A 10281-nucleotide genomic window follows, 5' to 3' on the forward strand; every position below is an offset into this window, starting at 1 on the left:
GTGGTATTCGCATAATTAATTTCAAAATTTTTCCAATGTCCACTGTGGCTTCTTCTTTGAATTACTTAGAATTGTTATTGTGTTCCTTAATTTCCAAACGTATGAGGACGTTGGATTATCTTTTGTTTGTATTTCTAGTTCAATTACATAGTAATTTAGTAATTTTCAATCCTTTGAAATTTAAGGAGACTTGACTTTACAGCCCAACACAATGTCAGTTTTTGTATCTGAGAGTGTTTGAGGAGAGCACACAGGCTGCCATCGTCTGGGCTGTGTCACGTACGCTTGAGTCAGGTCCTTTCATCACATCGTCCATGTCTTCTGTGTCCTGCTGATGCTCCTCTGTCTGCTTGTTCTGTCAGTGACGGAAGTCCTTGTGTCTAAAACTTTCTACAATCATTGAGAATCTATTTTTCCCTGTAAGTCTGTCCATTTTTGCTTTACATGTTGAGGCACAGTGTTAGGCACATACAAATTTAGAATTGTTATCACTTTCTGGTGAATCAAAACTTTTATCATGTTGAAATGTCACTAGTAGAGCTTCAGCCGCAAGGTCTTTGTCTGACACAGATATAGTTCCACCGGCTGTCTTATGTGGGTATTTTCTATACTTGTGCTTGGGGTGGGATATAGTCATTTTGGGGGTGGGGTGTAGTTGTATTTGGGGTGAGGTGTAGTTGTGTTCTGGGTGGGGTGTAGTTTTGGGGGGTGGGGTATAGTTGTTTGGGATGGGGTGTAGCTGTGTTTGGAGTGGATGTAGTTGTGTTTGGGATGGGGTGTAGTTGTGTTCTGGGTGGGGTGTAGCTGTATTTGGGGTGTAGTTGTGTTTGGGATGGAGTGTAGCTGTGTTTGGGGTGTAGCTGTTTTTCGGGTTGGGTGTAGCTGTGTTTGGGGTGAGGTATAGTTGTGTTTAGGGTGGGGTATAGCTGTGTTTGAGGTGGGGTGTAGATTATGGGGGTGAGATATAGTTGTGTTTGGGGTGGGGTGTAGTTGTGTATGGGGTGAGGTGTAGTTGTGTTTTGGGTGGGGTGTAGTTTTGGGGGTGGGGTGTAGTTGTTTGGGGTGGGGTGTAGCTGTGTTTGGGGTGGATGTAGTTGTGTTTGGGGTGGGGTGTAGTTGTGTTTGGGGTGGGGTGTAGTTGTGTTTGGAGTGCGGTGTAGCTGTGTTTGGGGAAGGTCGAGAACCTGACATTTAGCCATGAAGTTCACACTCTCCTTATACCCAGGACTGGGAAATTCCCCAGGGAAAAAACATGAAAAGTTAGATCATGTGCAGTGCAGCAGGCGTGCAAGGAAAGCAGCCTTCCCAAACATCACTGACAGGATGTGAGTGGCCACTCCTTTCAAGAAGGAGCTATCTACTAAAGAAAGAATCATACAGACCTCTGCTCAGTCACCCACATGAGGGAAACCATCCTACAAAATCAAAGTTACTGCAACATTGTCTGTAACAGGAGGAAAACACCAGAAACAATCTGAGCGTCCCTCAACAAGGACATGTTGGATACAGTACAGGACATCCACACTATAGAATATGTTGTGCAGGTTTTCTCCCCATTTTTTTTTATTGTGGTGTGATACGCTACGTGTTCTCTCTCTCAGCTCTGGAGGCCGCAAGTCTGAACAAAGGGCTGACATGGCAGTGCTCTCTCTCAGGCTCCAGGGCAGGCTCCTTCTGTCTCTTCCAGCTGCTAGTGGCTCCGGACATCCCTGGGCTTGTGGCTGCATCACTCAAGTCTCTGCCTCTGTCTTCACATGGCTTCTGCCCTGTGTCTGTGTGCAAATTCCCCTCTTCTTATAAGGACACTAGTCACTGGGTTGAGACCCACCTTAATCCAGTGTGACCTCTGTATTAGTCCGTTTGTGTTGGTATAACAGAAATACCTGAGACTGGGTAATTTATGAAGAACAGAGGTTTACTTGGCTCACGATTCTGGGACAGCTGAATCTGGCACAGGCCTCAGGCTGCTTCTACTCATGCCAGAAAGTGGCAGCAGCTGGTGGGTACAAGCAGATCACATGGCGAGAGGAAGCAAGAGAGAGAGAGAGAAGGTGCCAGGGTCTTTTTAAGCAACGAGCTCTCGCGGGAACTAATAGAGTGAGAAATCACTCAGGGCCCCTCCCCCAGGGAGAGCATTAATCCATTCATGAGGGATCCGCCCCCATGACTCAATCAGTTTCCAACACTGCCACATTGGGGGTCAGATTTCCACGTGAGTTTTGGCGGGGACAACACATCCAGACTCTATCAACTTCATCTCACCTTGATTACATCTACAAAGACCCTATTTCCAAATAAGGTCACAGACTGAGGTTCTGGGTGCACATGAGTTTTGGGGACACTGCTCACCCTAGTATGGGAAGTGAAGGACAAAGAACAGCCATGAGTACCTGTCAGTTCTGTGGCCTCCAGAACCACAGAGAAACCCATGGCTTCTTCGTTTAGATTTGAAAGCAGAAAACTGGACTACCATGGTCTGAATGTCTGTGTCCCCCAAAATTCATATATTGAAATCCTCACGCACAACTTGATGTGTTAGGAGGTGGACCTTTGGGGGATGATTAGGGCATAAGGGTGCAGCCCCCATGATTGTATTAGTTCCCTTATGAAAGAACCCCCAGGGAGACGCCTTGCCCCTTCCACCATGTGAGAAGGCGCCGTCTGTGAACCAGGAAGTGCTCACCAGACACAGAGTCTGGCTTGATTTTGCACTTGGAGCCTCTGAAACAGTGAGAGATAAATTTCTGTGGTTTAGAAGCCACCCAGCCTATGGTGTTTTGTTATAGCAGCTCCAACAGACTAAGACATGGACCCAGACAAAGCTGATTGTCCAGGAACCCCAGGCAGATGGCCTCTCCTCTGAGGGGCTATGGCCACCTGCAGGTGGGGTGGGGTCCGTGCGTGATCACGGGAATGCTCGGGGCTCTGAGGGGCCTTGGATCCAGCCCCCTGCTGCCCCTGCCCGCTGCCGGTGCCCAGCAGTGACCCCCTCACAGGTAGCCCCCTCCCCACAGGGGGGTGGTTGAGAACAGGGAGCAGTGAGGGGGTCTTCTCTGCTGCCTTGGGAGCACTGGGCAGCTCAGAGGCCTCCCGGACACCCCACGCTGCTGGGGCTGGCTGTGGGTCCCCTCCCCGTGGGAATCTACCCTACGGAAATAACTGGACCCAGAGACACCCCAAAGATCTTGTCACACATGATTCACAACCGGGAGGAAGATGACTCAGCAGGGCCGTGTGAAGAAACAACAGGACCGCGCAGGCACAGCTGTCGCCACAGAGCTGCCCAGCGGCGACTGGTGCCAGGAAGGCCCCGCACAGACAGAAGGTGGAGAGAAGCCCCGAAAGCCAGCCACGGCCATGGGGGGACAGGGGCCCACCGGGTCAGTTTTATTTTTCTTCACAGCTTTCTACATTTTCCAGCTTCTACAACGAGCATGTGTTGTTTTTATAATCAGAAATGAAGACTTTAAAAGGAGAAGAAACAAAAAGGTGCTTCCCTGAGGGACAGTCCCCACAGAGAGCAGCCAGGGAGCAGGGCACCAGGCTGTCCGGGGGGTGGCCGTCCTCCGTCCATGCCCGCCCCTGCCCCTCCAGCGGGAAGTTCAGAGGCCCGGGCGGACGCCACCCATTCACAAACCCCGGACAGACTCGGGGCTGCCACCAAGGAGGCAGTGGACAGAGGAGGCCAGCACGTCCTCCCACCCTGCCCTCGCCTCTGCCGGCCCCGCGTGCTCGGGGGCAGTGTGTGGATAAGGCAGCGAGACCGGGACGGGAGTCAGGCGGGTGGGAGCACCGGGGCCCTCCCGGGGCCCGCACGTGGAAGGAAGTGGCTCCTGGACGCGAGCGCGATCCCTTCGTTTCTCGCTCATAAGCCACAGAGTGGCTGGCGGTCACACGCCGAAGAGAAAACGTGCCGCGGCGGCCGGGAGCCTGTCCCGGTGCAGGTCGCCAGCCTCCCAGGGGCCCGTACAGGTCGAGCAGGGTCGGCAGCTTGTCACCCCACCCATCCCATCCCGCACCCGGGTCCTCGCCGGTGGCTGCACGCCCTTCCCGAGCAGCAGCCCTGCCTGTCTCAGCACGTGGCCCTGAACTTTCTAGAACCCAGCGGGGTCCTCCCAAAGCCCTCTCAGTTCTTCGTGGAGCAGCCCGGCTGCAGAGCTCCGTCCACCCCGGGCTCCTGCCGGCCTCCGGCCTCACCACCTCAGCACATGCCACCCCCTCCTCCCCGGGCACCCTGGGGCCCATCAGGAGGGCCGGCAGGGTCCCCGAGGCTTGTCCCCGAGGCCAGGTGGCTGGGGGCCCGCGGGCACGTTCTCCAGGACTTCGCGCAGGGAGAACACGCAGAAGGAGATCTCCTCGTAGGAGGCCCTGGCCCCACTCTCGTACACACAGGCGAAGGCCAGGGCTCCCGCAGGCACAGGCCCAATGCACGCCAGGTCAGAGTAGCCGCTGGGACCCTCGTAGATCACCCAGGGCTCCGTCCAGCTGTGGGGGTCCAGGGGGGCCCGGCTCAGGCGGATGCCCATGTGGAGCCGGGTCCTGCGCCCCGCCGGGTGGGAGTACAACAGCCATGTGGGGCTCTGGGACAGGACGGCAGAGGGCGCTGGCCCCTGGCCAGCCTGCCCTGGGTCGTGCTCCCAGGACTGTGGATGACAGAAGGGTGTGCAGGGCACCCGGCCCCCATGCATGGCTCCAGCACCCTCCTCAGGGGGGTCCTGGGCCCCAGGACAGAGGCGTGGAGGGTGGGGGAGCCCCTCATCCAGAGGCCTACTTGGGGGCGGGGCTGGGAAGCCTACAATGCTGCCCTGGCAGCCCCGGGCGGTCTCCACCAGGGTGGGCACCAGCTCCCCGGGCAGGAAAGAGGCGCCCCCGTCAGTGCTCAGCGCCTGCACACGGCTGCCCAGGGGGCTCCGGGCATTGCAGTAGAGGACACCACCGGCCTGCCCGCCATCCACTGCAGCCAGCTGGCACTCGCCCGAATGCAGGTTGGGCACAAGGCCCCCACAGTGCCAGGTGTGGCCATGGTCATCGCTGTAGAAGGCGAAGGAGTGGGGGCTGGTCCGGCAGATCTTACCAAAGCACTCCCTGCGGTCCACACGGTAGGTGTACGCGGGCACCAGCAGGCGGCCCGAGCGCAGCTGGACGCCGTGGCCTGGGCCCACCGCAAACGTGGCCCAGTCTGCAGAGAGGAGGGGCAGAGGTGGGAAGGGGTGCTGGATACCCCGGGAGGGGACTACTGCGGGCAGTGCCACCATGAGAGGAAGGAGGGCGGGTCAGGGCCAGGCCTCTTAAGCTGACTGCCACACACTTGCCTCCCCGCCACCCTGAGTCCTCCTGGCTGGACGAGCCTCTCGCAGCCCAGGAGCCAGGAGCCCACCCGGCCGGGTTCTTGGTGTGTGAGCAGGCAGCCAGCCCCCAAGCCCTGGCGTACGGCCCCATCAGTGCCCAGCCTGAGCGCTGCCCAGACAGAGAGCAGCAGGGGTAGGGGGAGTAGGGACGTGCAAGACCATGCCCCTCAGTGCAGCTCCCATGTGCCGGGGTCAGGGTGGCCACGGAGGCCGGTCGTTTTCTCATGTGTTGGGGGCATTGAAGGTGGAGGTGAGGGCTGGGCCCGGCGCCCCTGGCAGGGCGAGAAGCAGAGGGGGGGAGGAGGGAGTGGGAGGAAGCGGAGGGCTCAGCGTCCCACCCTCCCCTGTGCACATGAAGAGAAACCAGGAAGACAAAAGGCAGCGTCTGGGGTCAGCTGTTGGCTGCTGCTGCCCGCCAGGCGGCTGGGGTGGGGTGGGGCAGCCATACCCACTTGCCTGGGGCCGAGGGGTCAGGGATGCTGCATAGTCCTGGGAGGAGGTCCCAGGTGGAGGTAGGGCAGACGGCAGACTTCCAGCTGGATCCCCCCCATTCCCCCCACGCATGTGCGCAGCGGCCCGTCGGAGGCACCGGGCCCCGCCCACCCATGCCAGCTCTGCCCACCTACCCTGCCCAGCGCCACCAATGGCCTCCTCGGTGAGGTCCCGGACGCTGCCCCAGGTGAGGCCAGCGTCGTGGCTGGTCACACAGCAGAGGCGGGCTGCGTTCCTGCCCGTGGCGATCTGCAGGGCCTCGGGCGTGTGGCCCAGCACAGCAATGAAGAAAAGCAAGACCGTGCCTGTGCCTGCGTCATGCACGGGGCAGGGGTTCATGGAACGGTGCTCCTCCAGGGCCGCCGTCCCCAGCACACTCGGGGCGCCCCACTGCCCAGAGGAGGAAGAGCCCACTGGCCAGGTGTCCAGGGACCTGGACTCAGTCCCGCAGGGGTGCTCGGAACAGCTGGCTTCAGTTTGCCCAGCACACAGTGGACACCCGCCACCAGCCCTCCCCTCACTACGTGACCCCAGCCCACCAGGCCACTCACCCGCACGGAGCCCCCAGCCAGCGTGCCCCTCCTCAGCACAAGGCGGTGGGCGTGGGAGTCGTCGGGGCTGAGCCGCTGCTCCACAAAGGCCAGCAGGGTGGGCCCAGGGGGCACCGGGAGCAGCGCGGGCACGCGGTACGTCAGGCCCGTCCTCTCCCGCTGGAAGAGGACTGTCCGCGCAGGGACGCGCAGGGTCCCCATGCCCTGCCGGTTAGAGCAGGGCTGCGGGTTAGAGGAACGGACCCAGGGAACCCACACCTGCTCCCCTCAAATCCGTCTGGACTGGGAAGGGCTCAGCAGGCCCCCACACCCCTGGGCCTCTCCCTGTGCCCACCGTAGGGACGGCTCCAGCTCCAGCGCCCTCACTCTGGATCTTAGGCAGCCCCCCTTGAGCACCCCCCACACCAACTGCACCCCAAATGTCTGTGGAGTCAGCCCATCTCCCTCTCAACACAGCTCATGGGCTGCCCTTAGGCCGGGCATAGTTGGTGCTCGGGTGCTGGTGAGCCTGTTCAGAGACCCCTGGACCCTGCGGTCATCACAGAACTCACCCAGCAGGAGACTGGCCAGTGGGCAGTCAGGGCCCAAAGCTTCAGACAAGGAGGAGCCCCATGTCCCCAAATAGGGGCCATGCCCCCACGGAAACCACAACGAACACAGACACATGCGCATGTACACACATGCGCACACATGGAAACCAAGGGGAGCCCAGAAGGTCCCCGCAGAGAAGAGGTCTGAACTCAGGGCCCCAGTGGACATCGTCAGGGACAGGGGACCTGCCAGCTGGCTCCTCAGGCTGCCCGAGCAGGGCTGAGGGTGTGGCGGGGGCCCACAGAGCTGCCCCCACCTGCAGCATGCCCCAGGTGACTCACGTGTGCCCTGAGAGAATCAGGGGTGGTGCAGGCCAGAAGGACCGCAAGAGGGACCCCAAGTAGTCCAGAGAGGTCATGACCCCCTCCCCTCCCAGCAGAGAGGAACCACGTGGTAGGGGATGGAACGTGAGAAGCAGCTTGCGCCAGCAGACCCAGGTGCCACATGCGCACTCACAAGAGCAGCCGTGAGAGGGAAGTGAGAGCTCCCTGGTAGAGAAGCCAGGCCTGGGGAGGCCAGGTGGGCTTCCTGGAGGTGGTGGTAAGGGCTGAGCAGGAGCTGAGTGGGGTGGGGCAGGGGGTGGACGACATTCAGGGGCAGAGAGCAACAGAAGAAGGCCCCTCCATGGCTGTTCACCACCCTGTCCTCGCAGCCCTTCCTCCCCACCACCAGCCACGTCCTAAACCTCGGCTGGTCACTGGCCTCCCCTCACCCATAGGCCAGGGCTCCTGCAGGGGACAGGCACTTGTGATCAGACCCTGCCTACGGCAGCTCACCCCCAGCCATGTCCTCGCCCGCACCCCCAATGCAGCCCCCCATCTGCAGGCCGACACCTGAGAAACACTCCCCCAGGAAACCAAAACCCGTGCCCGGAGTGTGGCCTGGGCAGCCTTTCTGGGAGCAGCCCCACCCCTGGGAGTTTGCTTCCGTGAGGCTCACAAGGGCAGGGCCCAGGTGGGGGTGCCTTTGGGGCACACAGGGGGTCTGCTGGCCAGGGCCGGACCCACCAGGAGGCTTCTTTGTCTGATTTGCAGGAAAGCAGACTGGAGCCTGAGCGAACAGCCCAGCACCGGGGCGGTCGAGAGAGCTGCAGAAAGGTGAGGGGGGTGGTGCGGGCAGGGCCCACGGAGTAACACGAAGGGAGAAAGCAGGAGGACGGCATCACCCTGTCCAGGCCCAGGACCAAAGCCTGCACGCAACAGGGACCCCGTGCACATCCATGGAGACGGGGGACCCACAGGATGGAAACAGGTAAAGGGACACACACTCACGCACAAGGAGAGCAGGCCCTGCCCGGATGCAAGAGGGCTCTGCTGGGCAAGTCCAGCCTCCACCCCTCAGCCCAGAACCGCCGCTCCTGCCAGGCTCACGCGGGCAGCACGCGGGCCCTCCTGCTGCTCACCCCACCGCCAGCGCTGGGGCTTCTGAGAGCAGCTTCCTGCCTCCTGGAAGCCCCCAGGCTCTGCACTCAAAGGGCAATTGTGCCCAGGCGGGAAGCAGGTGCAGTGCCACGTGTCCCTCAGGCTGAAAGGGCACAAGCGAGACATTCTCTCCACATTTCACTCACTCCCCAGAGCCCGGGACCACAGGGCTGGTGTCAGCTCAACGTGCAGCAGCGGGGACCAGGCCCACCCAGCTGCGGCCGAGCAGGAGAGACGGAGCTTCAGAGACCAGCTGGCCACTCCCTTCTCCGCCCACAGGGGAAGCCGAGGCCAGCAGAGGACAGGACTGCCGCACACTCAGGGCATCCCGGGGGGCCTCAGTTCAAGAGCATGGCTCCCCCACAGCCAGCCCCGCCCAGTCAGCCATCCAGCAGGTTCCAGGGATTTGGCTCGATCAGGACAGCTGTGTTCCAACATTGCCAGTGCCCACCACTCTCCCCAGCAGCGCCCTCCTCAGGGGTGTCGAGTCACAGAAGGGGAAATAAGGCCCAGGAGGAGATGGAACCTCCGAGAGGATTGGACCCTTGGACAAGTTGCAGGGTCATTCTACAGCTAGGCAGGGGCAGCCCTCCCACTGCAGCCTGTCTCGAGTGGGAGGGCCCAGGTGGCTCTGTCCCCTCAGGATGTGTCCCCAGTGTGCACTGTGGTTGTCCTGTGCCCTGGACTCAGAATTACACACCCTTCTGTGATGGAGTGTCACCTCCGGGCTCATCTGCAGAAAGATCATGCCTGCAGGCTGGAGTAGGGCCCAGCTTTGGGCCCCCACTCTCAGCTAGAGTCCATCCCACCCTCTAAATCTGCCCCCAGGACCCCTCAGCGTCATTCCCACAATGTGGGCCAAGAAATTGTCTCACTGAGGGATCCTTGGCTAGAGAGGCCCTTTGGATCCATGCAGCCCACCCCTCCTTTTGGAGGTGAGGGGCCACCCTGGGGGCTCAGCAAGTGTGTGACTCATCCATCATCCCCAGAGAGGGGCAGCCAGCAGGGGCAGATGTTCTTGGGAGCTGGGTCTTGGCCCCCGAGGGCCAGCAGTGCAGGGATGAGGACGCGGTGGGGGTGAGCAGGGAGGGGACTCAGCGGCCACCTCGGAGAGGCTGCAGAGTTGGTCACAGGATGTCTGCCTCGACTCACTCACAGCAGGGAGCTGGGTCTTGGCCCCCGAGGGCCAGCAGTGCAGGGATGAGGACGCGGTGGGGGTGAGCAGGGAGGGGACTCAGCGGTCACCTCGGAGAGGCTGCAGAGTTGGTCACAGGATGTCTGCCTCGACTCACTCACAGCAGGGACAAGGGCTCCACTGTATGGGCAGCAAGCCAGGAGCTGGCCATGTCCCAGGGCTGTATCAGGACCATGACACTCCGACGGTTGTGCTGCCCAGGACAGGGCCTGGGGATGCAGAAGGACATGTGGGGTGGGAAGGACAGCACCAAGACCAGGCGGAGATGGCCCAGGCCAGCACAGGGCTCCCCTCTGCAGGACCTCTGCCTCAACACTGGGACGCTTGGGACATGGCATGGGGCAGGAGGGCTCCCCCTCCAACAAGGGCTGCACTGGGGCAGTTGACCTCCAGACACAGAGGCCAGCTGCTTCAGAGACCTGCCCTGGCCGACCCCGTGGCTCACTCGGGAGAGTGCGGCGCTGGGAGCACTGAGGCCACAGGTTCGGATCCTATATAGGGCTGGCCGGTGCGCTCACTGGCTGAGCGTGGGGCAGGCTACACCAAGCCAAGGGTTACGATCCCCTTACCGGTCACCAAAAAAAGAAAAAAGAGACACCTGCCCTGGCACAAGAACCCGAGTGAGCCTACAGACCCTCCTGCGGGCCTCATGGGGACCTGGGGCTCCCTTGATGCACAGCCTG

At 60.7% G+C, this 10281-nt stretch overlaps 1 protein-coding gene across 1 annotated transcript; it reads right to left on the reverse strand.

The window, feature by feature from the left end:
* Positions 1-4244: 4244 nt before the first annotated feature.
* Positions 4245-6592, reverse strand: NEU4 (sialidase 4). Its single transcript, XM_008578743.1, has 3 exons — positions 6392-6592; positions 5975-6230; positions 4245-5179 (listed from the first exon to the last, which is right to left on the reverse strand). The coding sequence occupies exons 1-3, from the start codon at positions 6590-6592 to the stop codon at positions 4245-4247; spliced, it is 1392 nt and encodes a 463-aa protein (XP_008576965.1).
* Between the last annotated feature and the right edge of the window lie 3689 nt (positions 6593-10281).

Source organism: Galeopterus variegatus, unplaced genomic scaffold (genome assembly GCF_000696425.1).
Source record: "Galeopterus variegatus unplaced genomic scaffold, G_variegatus-3.0.2 Scaffold1752, whole genome shotgun sequence".
NCBI lineage: Eukaryota > Metazoa > Chordata > Mammalia > Dermoptera > Cynocephalidae > Galeopterus > Galeopterus variegatus.

Excerpts from the sequence above, each read along its gene's own strand:
- NEU4 (XM_008578743.1), bottom strand. The coding sequence starts at position 6,592 with ATGGGGACCCTGCGCGTCCCTGCGCGGACAGTCCTCTTCCAGCGGGAG. Across the intron at positions 6,231-6,391 it reads TGGCTGGGGGCTCCGTGCGG|TGGGGCGCCCCGAGTGTGCT; the intron begins GTGAGTGGCCTG and ends TCCTCTGGGCAG. Across the intron at positions 5,180-5,974 it reads CATTGGTGGCGCTGGGCAGG|ACTGGGCCACGTTTGCGGTG; the intron begins GTAGGTGGGCAG and ends TCCTCTCTGCAG.